The sequence below is a fragment of the Vanacampus margaritifer genome, chromosome 7 (genome assembly GCF_051991255.1).
Source record: "Vanacampus margaritifer isolate UIUO_Vmar chromosome 7, RoL_Vmar_1.0, whole genome shotgun sequence".
Classification (NCBI taxonomy): Eukaryota; Metazoa; Chordata; class Actinopteri; order Syngnathiformes; family Syngnathidae; genus Vanacampus; species Vanacampus margaritifer.
In genome coordinates, this window is record NC_135438.1 from 7,827,464 (window position 1) to 7,842,412 (window position 14,949).

At 38.5% G+C, this 14,949-nt stretch overlaps 1 protein-coding gene across 2 annotated transcripts in view; it reads left to right on the top strand.

The window, feature by feature from the left end:
• Positions 1–14,949, top strand: part of sdk1b (sidekick cell adhesion molecule 1b) — a 278,501-nt gene that overhangs the window by 153,638 nt on the left and 109,914 nt on the right. The window contains exon 7 of one of the 2 annotated variants that reach the window (XM_077570574.1): positions 11,432–11,458. The exons of the other annotated variant lie outside the window; for it this stretch is intronic. Within the exon in view, the coding sequence (XP_077426700.1) occupies positions 11,432–11,458 (27 nt within the window). The remainder of the gene's footprint in view (positions 1–11,431; positions 11,459–14,949) is intronic. 2 annotated transcript variants of the gene reach the window in all.

The following is a 14,949-nucleotide window of genomic DNA, read 5'->3' on the forward strand; positions in this document are numbered from 1 at the left end:
TGCAAAAAGTGGGACTAGTTTGAGGACAAAAATGAGAAGAAAGAGAGGCGGAGTGTGAAATGAATACTGAAAGGGGATTCTGAAAACAGGAATAGATCAACGGGGCCTTTAATCCAAATATAGTCTCTGTTGCTTACCTCTGTGTCACTCTTTGTATGTGCTCGTTCAAAAACACACCGTACGTACACAGCGTACGTGTGTTTGCATGTGCATTTTGTATGTATGTGGCCATAGTGTGAGCCACAGACAGATGACGGCCATTACCAGGCTGCCCAAGCCAGGCGGAACAGCTGCAGCCAGATCACACTGATCTATTGCCGCTCTAATGAATCTGTTATGGCCAGACCCAAACAATCAATCTCCGAGCCACTTAATCAATTAGGCCATTAATCAGACGCGGACCCCAACTGTTCCTGCCGGGGGACTGGGGCCAGATGAGTGATCATGTTACATATAAACACCGGCAAAAAGACACACAAACACGTGTGCTTCACTTGTGAGTCAGCAAGTGTGCAAGGTGCTCGGAAGGGAGTTAGCATCGGGCGCAACCAATTGGAACACTTCGTTGGCAACTTGGCTTACTACGTCTGCCCCAGAGGTCATGGGTTCCAATATCAACACATAGTAGGCCAACCAACTCTTAATTGTGATGAATAAATAAAAAGGACAAAAAAATGCTGAAAGAAATGGAAAGCACATTTTAACACACTAAACAGTGAAATATATATAATAAAACAAATAATGCAGGATGTTTGATAATGTAAAGGCTGAATTTTGAATGGATTCATAGGGGAGCCGCTTCTATTGGCTGTGAGTCAGCTAGGTTCCCTCCCACAACGGTGCACAGTGCGGCAAACAAATTGTTCAGTATTTTAACAACTCAAAACTTTTATGTCTGAGAAATCTCTGTTTAAAAAAAAAAATACATGGGACGAAGAGGACTTTGAAAAAATAATCACATATTAAATTGCATTTACAATATTGAGGACAAAAAATCTAAATTAGACTATTTTTCAAAAAAGTCTACCTGTGTAGGACAACCGGGAAAATGACGTTTTATTAGAATAATAAAAAAAAAGTCTCTATTGAATTTTTATCCGAGATTATTCACACACTGACAACATAAATGCCTCTAATTATGCTTTGCTTAAGTTTATTTTTTTTATTTTATTTTTTATGAAACACTCCCTGCTACGCAATGGTAATTAGCACCGTGTTTGACCGACAGTGTGCGCTCACACGCACACATACCCGAGTGCTATTCTTTAACTAAGTAACATGCTTCCGTTTTTCAGAGATTTATTAGCAGATGTGTAAAATAGAGGATGATTATGAACCCGAATGTGGGACTAATAACCTTGCAAGGGAGATAAGCAGGGAAAATAAACAGCATAAGCAATCAGGATTTGATTCAGAAGCACAAATTGTCTGACTCATAAAATTGTTTCTGTCTGCAATTACAACTACCAAGTCATTGAAATCCAAATTTAAATCCAAATTACTTTCATTTACAATATTACATGTTATGCTTGTAACTTCTTTCCTTTAAAATGAAACCATTAACATATTTTCAGCATATTGATGAGACGGTGAAAGGTGAAATTAGAACCTGGAACATTCGTTCAAATCATAATCCCACTGCACTGAACACTTCCACTTAAAAATGAACCGTCATTGCGAATCAAAATTTATTGGAGGGATTCACACCTCTTCAGTGAGCATATATTGTGTTTTATAGCAATGCTTTTATTTATTTTTTTACATATGTAACTGCATGTGAGACTACGTATCGTCACATTCCGACTTGGGTGCATATTTGTCTGACGTTGCCGCATTCGAGACGAAAAGCCCGCTATGTATGTACCTTTCATTATATTGATTTGGGCTTTTCCATAATAATTACTTTGCTCTTTTGAATGGTTACATTTCTTGAATTTCTTGAAGGCATGTCGTTCCCAAAATGCTTCCTAGACTGATGAAAGGCTACAACGTCAATTTTGCTTTCTCAATTTTTGGGGGTTATAAGCAGCATTCCCTAACTTGCTGTTATTTCTGTCTCTCTGCTGTATTACATCATCCGTATAAATTTTTCATTTCCCATCTACATATTTATTCATTCCTGATATATTAATAATGCATAAACATAGGCATAGTTTACCATTTTTTTTCCTTTTTTGGGCCCAAGTAGCAGGCGGTGCAAGGGCCCTCTTGGAATTTTTATTTCGAGGAACAGAATAGACTAGACATGCCTAAAGACTCCAAATGTATATTTTCGGGGTCACGAACATGCCTCCACCCCCCCATCAAACCCAAAACACTCAATCAGTAGGAAAAATAACATGACACTAGTTTCACTGATTTTCTTGACATTGAGTGAGAACGACAAGACGCATAGAAAAGCCTAAAGGACTCATGCCCGGAATTGAAGAGGAAATCTGCCATTTAAATGTGAAGCAGACATTTTGGGTGAAATCCAAACCGCTACTATGGAATTTGTCCAAGTGAGCTCCAATCGAAAGCAAGTATACAAGATGCCATGTCATGAGGGCGGAGCATGACGTTAACGTTTGAGGATTCACAATGAAAAATGGGGTGAATTGCCACTTGCGGCTTGATTTATTTATTTATTTTTCATTCTTGGTTTGCTGCGGCGGCAACAATGCCACATTTCCCTTCGCCATCATTGTTAGCGGAAATCATTAAAATGTGTCGCCGGCTGCTTGCCGCACAGCACCCAAGGACTCAAAGCGCCACGTCGGCCTTTACTACGCTCGCCAGCCGTGTCTGAACGGACGGTGCCAAAAAAAGTGGAGGGCATACGCAAGGAGTCATGAACACTAAGCCGGAATATCCCTCCTTCCTTAAGGGGACACTTGAAATTCAATATCCTCGCACATGCCAACACATTTACTTGTGCCGAGGGTCCGCTGTGCTCACTTACTCGCGTCTACCGGACAAGAATGAGGCGATAAAGAGCGCCCAGGACATAAAGACAAAGGAGGCGAGACAATGAAGGAGCATGATGTATGCCGAGGATTACCTCGGCACTTTCTGGGGGGGGGGTGGGGGGTTTATACGGAGAAAAGCACCTGATTAGATGAGGACGGATGGTCTCTGTTGACGCCGTGCCTCCATCTGGTGTTTCGCCGCTAGGTAGAGCCTCCAGAGCGACGTTGTGCTTTCACATTTGGCTTGTCAGAAGTTGCGAAATGAGGGAAATGCTGAGTACGTTATAGGGCAGCAGTCTGCAACTTTTATTGTTAAAAGAGCCATTTTAGGCCAAATAAATAAGCAAAAATGTGTTTGGAGCCGCAAAATATTTGAACATCGTGATGAACAAAACGGTGTGTTAGTGTTAGAATGTACTGAGGGCCCAAGTGCTAATTAGAGTTGCACCATAACCAAAAAGAATACAGCATTCAATACTTTGAGATTCATTTTCTTCAACCTTCTGTCTTCTGTTTTTTTTTTTCTTATTTATTGTTCATACTTCATTTTTCATATATTTTTAGACTTTTCTGCCTTTCTGCCAATTTCTGACATTTTTGTCACTCTTATGATCATATTTTAATAATTTTCTGCCTTTCCTCTTCCTTTTTTGACATTTTATGGCTATTTTCTTTTTTTTTTTGACATTTTATGGTAAATGTTAGGATTTCTTTTCTGCCTTCTTTTAAAGAAAAAAAAACAATTATCTGATGTTTTTGGCAATTTTGGTAATTTTCTGCTTTTCCTCTTCCTTTTTTGACATTTTATGGCTATTTTCTTTTTTTTTGACATTTTATGGTAAATGTTAGGATTTCTCTTCTGCCTTCTTTTAAAGAAAAAAAAAAAACAATTCTCTGATGTTTTTGGCAATTTTGGTAATTTTCTGCTTTTCCTCTTCCTTTTTGGACATTTTATGGCTATTTTCTTTTTTTTTTGACATTTTATGGTAAATGTCAGGATTTCTTTTCTGCCTTCTTTTAAAGAAAACAAACAATTCTCTAATGTTTTTGGCAATTTTGGTAATTTTCTGCTTTTCCTCTTCCTTTTTGGACATTTTATGGCTATTTTCTTTTTTTTTTTGACATTTTATGGTAAATGTTAGGATTTCTTTTCTGCCTTCTTTTAAAGAAAAAAAAACAATTATCTGATGTTTTTGGCAATTTTGGTAATTTTCTGCTTTTCCTCTTCCTTTTTTGACATTTTATGGCTATTTTCTTTTTTTTTGACATTTTATGGTAAATGTTAGGATTTCTCTTCTGCCTTCTTTTAAAGAAAAAAAAAAAACAATTCTCTGATGTTTTTGGCAATTTTGGTAATTTTCTGCTTTTCCTCTTCCTTTTTGGACATTTTATGGCTATTTTCTTTTTTTTTTGACATTTTATGGTAAATGTCAGGATTTCTTTTCTGCCTTCTTTTAAAGAAAACAAACAATTCTCTAATGTTTTTGGCAATTTTGGTAATTTTCTGCTTTTCCTCTTCCTTTTTGGACATTTTATGGCTATTTTCTTTTTTTTTTTGACATTTTATGGTAAATGTTAGGATTTCTTTTCTGCCTTCTTTTAAAGAAAAAAAAACAATTCTCTGATGTTTTTGGCAATTTTGGTAATTTTCTGCTTTTCCTCTTCCTTTTTGGACATTTTATGGTCACTTTTTAGACATTTTTAGGTATTTTTCAAAACTTTTTCATTTACCTTTCTTCTCTCTTTTTACTTAAACATTTGGACTCAACATTTTTTTTAAATATTTAATTATTCGTTTTTTATTTAATCATTAATTCGCTTAAAGAATATTGTATCTAGAAAAATTAAAATGTAAAACAAAAAATAATAATTTATATTATTATTTTTTAGCGATCCACAGGAGCGGGACTAAAAACCTACATGTGGCTCAAAAATATCCCCCCCCCCCCCCACACTACTGCGTGTCAGCTACACCTGTTTCAAACATTAGATTTACTGATCCCTGCTGTAATTTGAATGCAAACACTCATTTGTTTTTTCCTACCTCTTCTTTTAAGAATTGGAAAAGATCACATCTCCATGCAATCAATACACTCACATGCTGTGTCCCTCAAAGGCTACATTTGCAGGGCGGAATAACACAGCGTGAAAGCTGTCCGAATTCAAAGGCTACTCACACATGCAGCCTTCATTGCCCAACACACCACTACAATTAACTCATTCACTGCCATTGACGGCTATAGACGTCCAAAAATTCATTTTGACTATTTCAATTAGTTTCACATTTTTTTCCACTTTTGATAAAAGAGTATTAAAACTTAGAAAAAAAATATTGTACATTTAGAACAGATATAAGATTTGTGATTAATCGTGAGTTAACAAGTGAAGTCATGCGATTAATTACCTGGCCTGACGCCCCTAATTTTTAATAATCTTTTTATATATATATATAGGTATATATATATAATTTTATTTATTTATTATATATTTTTTAATCATCTTTTCTTTTTTTTTAAACAATAATTTTATTTTTATTTTATTTATTTTTTTAATAATATTTTCTTTTTTTTAAATATATAAAAAATTAGTAGCATCAGGCGATTAAAAATTTTAATCGTACTTAATCGCATGACTTCTCTAGTTAACTCATGATTAATCACACATTTTATTTGTTGTTCTAAATGTACAATTAAAAAAATCGAAGTTTTCATACTCTTGTTAACAAAAGTGGAAAAAATGTGAAACTAATAGAAATAGTTCAAATGAATTTTTGACGTCTATAGCCGTCAATGGCAGTGAATGAGTTAAAAGTTAAAGTTATTTAAATACGGTAGCATAAATGTAATTATCAGAGCTTGCACCAGATATGTTCAACTTAGTTTGACTTTAAAAATGAAAAATATTTCGAGTCAAAGAAGACTGCTGTATAAAGCTGGCAACGTGACGCAGCCTGGATTTCAGGAACCGAAGCCAGATCCAACCATCGCTGTTCTATTTTTGGTGCCGGAGTCATTCACTTCAATCATATGCCACTGTACGCATCCTGTGACGCCCGGAAATCAAGCTTTCACAGTAGAAATAGCAGCAGCTTGTCCGATTAGAGCAGATTCAAACATTGAATCCGTCTTGTTCGAGATTTATCTCGGTCCTAACGCATTATCGGGTTGGAGTTTCGGCTTGGCGGAATCTTGGACAGAAAAGCAATGATGTCATGGCTTTGTCAGAAACTATTTCTGTGAGTTTTGCAATTTCTAGATTTTACTAAGGTGGGCGATTTCATCAGTCCGTTTGGTTGCGAAGTGCACTGGGAGGAGTAAGGAGCACCTGATTGTCACTTTCCAAATGACATGGATGGGGGGAGGTTGCATTGAGCAGATCGCCAACCATCAATTACAGTTGTTAGGAATGAGCCACATGCTGCTTCATCAAGCCTATAGAGGAGTACATTACAATTCTAAGTCCAATCTACACAATTGACAAGTGACCTAATATGGGTTGTCAAAGGCGTCACGTTCTCTTACATCCAAAAGGCTTCTCCCTATTTTTGTAATCTGACGCGTGTGTTTATTTTTTTCCCAAATCTCTTCATGTCACAAGCGCTAATTACACAAAACAAGTGTCTGGCATTAGATCCCAAGTGTGAAAAACAAGCTTTGATTATCAAGGGGTCATAACAAGTGGTTGAGGCAAATAGCACTGATGAAGAGAAAACTGAAGGTCAGAGTCTTTGACGTTTTGGATTCTGCGCACGTGTGATCGGCGGCTGCCAATACCGCGTGTACGGGAGACTGGATTTTTGTTTGTCTGCGTGTTTGCCGTGCTCGCAGGCATGATTGACATGGAAAATTGGAAAGGTCAAGCGTTGGCCGTGTCCGAGCTGCCGACGGATAGCTGCATCCTTGCAGGAGTCAATGGGAGGATCTGTGTGTGTGCGTGTTTTGTTTTTTGACAATACAATCCATTTTCAAAACGTAAACCCACTCTGTGCTTTTAAAGCTACATGCCGCCTACTATCTCGGCTGTTCACTGGCTGGTGTTTCAAAGCGAGACCTCTGTAAGAATATGAGTCCTATAGGAATCACTGTGGGGTCCGAGGTCAAAAACGGCTGCCAGCCTATTATTTTACCAGTATGTTGTTGCACCCTCGACGGTATGTGTGTGTGTGTGTGTGTTTGTGTGCGGAACTCTATGAATTTGTCTGCACTGGAAACCAACGTGTTACTGTACGCAGGGATGTGATTTTTCCGCTAATTCGCGGAATTCCGCTTTTTTTATCTCCCCAAAAAAAAAAAAAAATCTGATTATTATTATTATTTTATTTTTTTTAGTAGTTCATTGTGTATGCACATGACTCCGACAGATAACATCTTCTGCTATAACAAAGACATTTGTGGTATGCTCTAATATGAGTTACTTTTCATTTGGTCATGATACAATTATTTGTTCATGAAATTTGAACTCTTCAACATTATTTATGTGTTAACTTAGTAATCACATTAGTTAGATATGATGATATTCTCAGTGATAGTTTTTAAAAGCAAAGGCAGTCCAATGTTTTTGAATGTGACTGATTTTGAGTTGACTAAAACTGCCATTTTATATGGGATAGTTCAATATACATTGAAAAATTATGCTGTTGTTTTGTCTATTTCTTTGTCATGTGAGTGCATTGAAAGTACTTAAAAACACGGAAACACCCTGGACCTAGCTGGGTGCCAGACCCCCGGCTAAATTTTCAGATAATTTCACTTTGGTCAAATCACATCCCTGTGTACGTCTGTATGCTGCTTGATATGAATTTCAAATATGACTAGAAAAAATGTGGATGAGATTGACAGGGTAAATTGGAGCGCGAGAGGTTTTTGGAGGTTGGAGACACCAGGGAGCAAGAAAACTCCCAAATGTCCCGCTAGAAAAATTTGTGACTAAGCGAGGCTGCCACCAAGGTCAAAGGACGTCTGCTTGTGTGTGTGTGTGTGTGTGGATGTGTGTGTTTGTGTGTGTGTCCAGAGGGGTTGTAAAGTCACCTCAGCTAATAGGTGACTCGCCGCGGGGACTCGGGTCAACACAATAAGACATGACAAACATAACAACCTTGACGCACACACATTAAACGAGGGCAGGTACCACACAGAACCACAAAAACGACACACACACACACACACACACACACACACACACACACACACACACACACACACACACACCATGAAGACGTGGTTGTGACCTGCTTGTTTGTGGGTCCTTCGGGCAGCTTAATACACACCGTTGAATTCATGAATATAAATCACACCCGGGGGCCACAAATATTTTCACATGGGATCAAACTGCATTTAAATTTTAAAACTTGTGCGACACGGGAAAGGCAACAAAACAATTGAAATTGGACGGTGGCATTTTAAGATATTTTGGGGAAGTTGGGTGAATTGTCGTCCCTCTGTCCCTGTTAGGGATATTGTACAAACTGGAGAAAACGTACTGTGACACATCACTTAAATATGCGGACGGACAGAATGGAATGCCTCAAAACCAAAGCGTGTGTGTTTTAGTTTGTGCGTTTTGGAGAGTTCTGGCAGTGACCCCCTTTCGGTGCCACTCGAGAACAATAGACGGCAAGTGTAACGTTATTGTTTACATCTGGAAATGTTTTTCATCTACCACCTGTGAACACGGTGATCAAATGTCTCAGTGTTAAAGGGAGCCATTAAAACAACATGTGTGTGTGTGTGTGGGGGGGGGGGGGGGGGGCAGTTTATATATATATACGCCATATTGTCTAATGAGGAAAATCTGCCTCGCCAAAATAAAGATGTTTACTTTTGATTGACGGTGTCATTTGCAGTCATCTCAAAGTCAACTTCCATATCAGGGTTCACCAATTCCAGTTCTCGAGGTCCGGAGCCCTGCAGGTTTTAGATATTTCCTCCCACGAGCACACCTGATTCATATAATCAGCTCATCAGCATGCTTGATAACGATCCTGATATTTAGTAGAAGGTGTGTTGGTAAGCGGAAACATCTAAAACCTGCAGGACACCACACCTCGATATTATATATATATATATATATTGTACTGCTGATATCATGTTGAATGAGTGCTATGGTGTCATAATCATGATTAATGATCTTATAAGTATCAAATGTTATGGAAGATTATTTCATAACTGGTCATTTATTGTTAACAATAATAACAGACAATAAATTCCCATACATGTTATTCAGCTCAGCCAACACAAATAACAGCAAAACATTGGTGGTAGCCATTAGCGTGACATGCTAACTAGCTAACATCTCAGCGGTCAACATTGATAAAAATAAATAAATAAAACAAATAACGGCTGTGTTGTCTGTTACGCTTATCCAGTTAAATTGCTTGTTTGGGACTAACTGTTTTATTCTGTTACTTTAAAGCTACTAAGACGGAAAATTCAGTTTCAAATCGCTACTGCCACCTGTGGCCTGAAAATGAAACTGCACACTTCCTTCTTCACATCCACACTGCGAACATGACCTCACATCCGCAGACAAGAGAGTGGCAAATTCGAACCCGAATCTAGTCTGAAAACTATTGGCCAGAGGCTTGTAGGAGTAGCCATTGTGAATAGCTAAGGTGCTAATCTACTCATTAGAAAGCGTCATAAATGGTCATATAAAAAGGTTATTGTAAAGATATTTTTGGCCAAATCGTTACAGAGATCTGCTTTAATACCTCTGAGACAAGACTTAGAGGGTTGCTTAAAAAAATCACTTAGAAAGTCTTTTGCCTTGTCGATCTCATTGTTTTACTATAATTGGTCTTATTTTATGATGACATCAATTCCGATATCTGAAATCTGCCTGCAGTGTTAACTCCTCCGTTAATCCGTTCCGCTTTATCTTTTGTTTTGAGTTTGCGTGCTTTCGCTTCGCTCCTCAGCTGCTCGGCGCTGTGGGTTTGTGCGCGTGCGTCCTTGTGTACGTGCGTGGCCACCGAGCAAACGCTAAGTCGACGGCGATGTGATTCATCGGAATCTAATTTACGGGCCTGTTGCACAATGTCCACCTAACAGTCGTGAGGCACGCACGCACTTGGAATATGCAAGCGCTGAGTGCATGAAAATAGAAGTATGAATAAGCTGCTGTATTGATAGATGCGGAGCCAAAGCAGATTTCCGGCCAACAAAATGCCAATGCCTTCATTTTCTCAAGCTGTACGATCGACTTGCAGCGGTCACACAAAGCCCGCAGACAAGAGCCTGGTTTAGCACGAGCTTGTCTTGTGGGATTCCATCTTTTTCAGTAATGTCTTTATTTTATTTTATTTTGGGCTGAGCTACCGTAGCCTCTTTTCAATGTGTTCTCTACTGTAATGCTGCTTTCAAGCGTGTGCCTTTTTTTCTTTTTTTTTTCAAAATGTAGCTTGTTTTTTTTCTTGTAATCCAACTTTGGTGAAAGGAACACATGTACACAAGTATTTTTAAAAGTAAACATAGACAAAGTGAAAATTTAGTGAAAATAGCGGTCCAAACATTTTTCAAATCTTTCAACTGAAAGATGATAAAATAGCATTCATTCATTCATACCAGCTAAAGGCTAAAAAGATATCTCTTTTCTCTCATTTCTTTTCTGCACTTAATTTAAAAATACCAAAAAAAAATGTGTTCACCCACTCTCATTCTCAGTGACTCAATCCGCCTCTGACTCTAATGAGTCGGGTGGGAAAGAACTTGAGCAGAATCCTGACCTCGAGCCAATCAAACAGCAAAAATTCCCACAGTCACACTCCAACATTTTGTAGAAAGTTCTCTCAGAAGAATGGACGCTTTACAATTCTGTTTAAATTAGAGATGTCATGAATAAGCGTTTTCTTTTTTTTAAAGGGGGAGTCAACCCAACAATTTTTTTACAATATGTTCTATGCGCCCGCACAAGACATTCTGATTGATGTTGCGTCTGTGGATTAGAAACTAATCAGCAAAAAAAAAAACACTTTTGCCACTTGTTACCCACTGAAAATGACATCACAGTTGCTCGGGACTCAGGTAACGACCAATCACAGCTACCTTTTTTCTGTATCTGGCCACGTAACGCCCGCAAGCTGAGTCATGATTGGTCGTTACCCGAGCCATGAGCAACTGGGATTAGAGGTGGCAAATCCAGGTCCAGAAAGTAAAAACCCTACCACAGTTTGGCTTTAACCCCTGTTGCTAGCTAGCTAGATAGCTAGCTCCCTAGTAGGTAAGCAAGCACCATGGGAGCTAGCTTGGGAGGTAGCTAGCTAAAGCCAAACTTTTGGCAGGGTTTTGACTTTCTGGACCTGGATTTGCCACCTCAGTCGACAGCAAGTGACAAAATGGCTGCCTTGTTTCCAGTTTACATTGTTGCGAGTAATAAGAGAAGCAAATAATGTCACCTGTTTTTAAAATTTTTACTCTACATGTTTAATCAAATACTCCAATTTCTGTTCTCTTCTCCCTCTTGCTTTTCACCCCTCTCGCCGACAGTTGGCAAGAAGAGCCGAGGGTCAACAGGTAACAACATTTCATTTACATTTACATTTTCATTTTCATTTTCATTTTCATTGACATTTACACCCATGTGTCGTCTCTCTTTGTTCCTTGGATCACAATATATGTGTCAACCGCTGTTCCAGAACGAAGGGTTTTTCCATGCTAAATGCTCGCGGTCACACTGTCAGCGGTGGTGGGTGGTCCCATTATTGCAACCTCACAGCCATCATGAATAACTAACTATGGAAAAACACATACGATTTATATGTGGTTTGAACACTAAGTAAATGTAATGGCCTTCAGTGTTGTTGTACTGCGGAGTCTTACACGGTGACTGACTCGGACAGGACCTGTTGTTTCGTGTTATTCCTTTCGGTTCAGCTCACATTATGATGAGGATGTAAATTATGTACACCGCCGTTAATTGGTGTCAAGTGTCTGACCTCATTGCTCACCACAAAGAAAAAGCAAGGTTAGCCAGGCAGCGTTAAGGGAGGGATTGAAATGTACGCACGCACACACAGCTGGATGCTAAGTAGGGTATTTATTATGTATCAAAAAAAAAAAAAAAAGAGGCGGATGTACAATATAGCATCTGATAAGTGTAGTATGAACATTGGTATACCCATGATGAATATGACTCAAGGCAAAGAAGCAGCACACGACTAAATCAAAAATAAGGAATTAGTCACACTGTCAACATCAGGATTATAAACTGTAAACTGTATAAGTATAAATGTTTGCTCGGTTACGTAGCATTTATTGCATTGTATTCCAGGAAAGCCCACAGGGGAAAAACGACCCCTGATTGCAGGCGCTTTAAAAGAAGATGACCTGCAGGTTTATCCGTCCGCTCTTCAGATGGCTCTTCCCTGTCGTTTAAGTGACAGGGTGTTAGTGTTGTCGCACTTTCCAGCTGACTGACTCACTTAGCTCTGTTTGAACAATGTCTTCTGACAGCGTCACCAGACTGTATTACCAGAGATTGACTCCAACAACGTTGTTGAGGTGCCAGTCTGATCCTCTTATACACTTTTCGGCATCTCACTGGGAATGAAAATGTGTCGTATTTGATGACTAGAGTGGGACGCAATCTGCAAAACATAAAACCTTTCCTAACAGTTCAAATATTTTAATAGCAGTTGAACATTATTAACTCATTTGCTCCCAAAAACGTATAAAAACGTTCTATTTTAAATATTGCCATGGTCCCAAAAACGTATGTATACGTTTTAAAAAAAAAATAATGCTGGAGCATACAGAAGGCTTTGATGCAGCCTCTGACCTGAAGACGTCACTTAAAGCGATGGTAGTTATTACAAAAAACGGCCGGAAGGTGGCAGCAGAGTATAAGAGATCAACCTGGGCCATGTTGCAACAAGCTTTTTCCCCCCAATGTTTTGAACAGGTTTGTGAATAATGATGAAACTTGGCTATTTTCTACTGGTAATTGCTACAAAACGGAAACAGATACAAATATACTTTTTTTCCTGATGAAAGAAGAGACTCTAATCTTTCTTCATGTTTTTATAGCAATATACAGAGATGTGATTTTTCCGCTAATTCGCGGAATTCCGTTTTTTTTATGTCCCCCCAAAAAAAAAAAATTCCGATTTTATTTTTTTATTTTTTATTTTTTTGTAGTTCATTGTGTATGCACATGACTCCGACAGATAACATCTTCTGCTATAACAAAGACATTTTTGGTATGCTCTAATATGAGTTACTTTTCATTTGGTCATGATACAATTATTTGTTCATGAAATTTGAACTCTTCAACATTATTTATGTGTTAACTTAGTAATCACATTAGTTAGATATGATGATATTCTCAGTGATAGTTTTTAAAAGCAAAGGCAGTCCAATGTTTTTGAATGTGACTGATTTTGAGTTGACTAAAACTGCCATTTTATATGGGATAGTTCAATATACATTGAAAATTTATGCTGTTGTTTTGTCTATTTCTTTGTCATGTGAGTGCATTGAAAGTACTTAAAAACAAAAAAAAAAAAAAAAAGAAAGTACTTAAAAACACGGAAAACCCATGAGCTCCGGGGGGCTTGGACCTAGCTGGGTGCCATCGGCCCCCAGACCCCCGGCTAAATTTTCAGATAATTTCACTTTGGTCAAATCACATCCCTGAATATAACACAATCTTTTGTTAGCCTTGTAAAATCAGTCAAAATCCAGTAAAGCAGCTGGGAAGGGTTTTGCTTCAGTGAAAATGGCTAGAAGTGAATGAGTTATAAAAAAGTTTAAAACTAAAACTGCTCACCTTGACAACGCTAAACAGATTCAGATCGGAGTGGAAACAGAAAGGTGTTGACAGGGCAATAAAACACCCGGCGGTGCTTTATTTGGCTAGAATCATAAACAGACTTGTGATATCATTGGATTCAGGAGTCACTAATGGTGTTAGTGGTTCATCCGCCTGACTGCCACACAAGCAGCGCAGGTTCATTTCCCACTCAAAGCCAGTGTGAATGCTTATATGACTCAAAAGTGATGGCCGTTTTAATTTAACAACTTTGTTTATGTTTAATTTGCCTTTTTAAAGTAAGCTTAACCTAAGTCATTTTTGTTAAGTCGACCTCCATACACTCTTAGTTCAGCATCCACAGGTTCTTATATTTTGCTATATAGATTCGATTTTTTTCCTTTTTTTTTTTTCACATTCCACAATCTCCCGTTGAAGCATCCACTGTACTCGATGACGATCTACTCTATTACCGTCACTGGGGTACATTGTTGTATTGTATATTCTGTCTTATCCTCTTAGAGTAGTGTAAGTTTAAATATTTGATCATCTTATTTTTCTGTCTTATCCTCTTAGAGTAGTGTAAGTTTAAATATTTGATCATCTTATTTTTTATGTAGGACTCATGCCCTCAAGCTTCCATCAAAACTAACAATCACGTTTACCATGTTGTAGCCACACACTTGCGCACTCTTTAATCTGTCGTGCCGGTGACGATACCTCAATATGTCATTGTGGCCCGTGTCGCGCAGCATTGTAAAAGTAACGCCGTACTAAAAATAATTTTCTAAACAAACTCAGTTTCCTCTCTTTTATTCCTTCCTCTTCAGAAGGAAGACGGAGGATTTTGGCAACTCAGAAGCGAGGGATGAATATTTCAAACAGGGCATGGCTGTGCGTGGGTCGAGGCGGGGGGGGGGGGGTCATTTCTTGCCTGCTGGTGCTGCTGGTGGTGATGTAGCGGCGTTGGGAGGCTAGCGCAGTCAGACCGTGACACTTAGCTGTCAGCGTGCAGCATTAATGAGCGCGGTGACATGCACAAACACTCGCCTCGTTCTCGTTCTCGCATGCGGTATCCTCAAGCCAGCGAGGCAAATGATCACCTTCTCGGCAAAAAAAAATAAAAATCTCCATATAGCGCTGGTGTTTTTCTCCTTTTGACTTCCTTGTACATTCTTACACTTTTTGCCTGTTTAATTCCCCACTTGATGCCGAGTACTGTGCAAATGTATTAGACCAGTATTTCCAAACATTT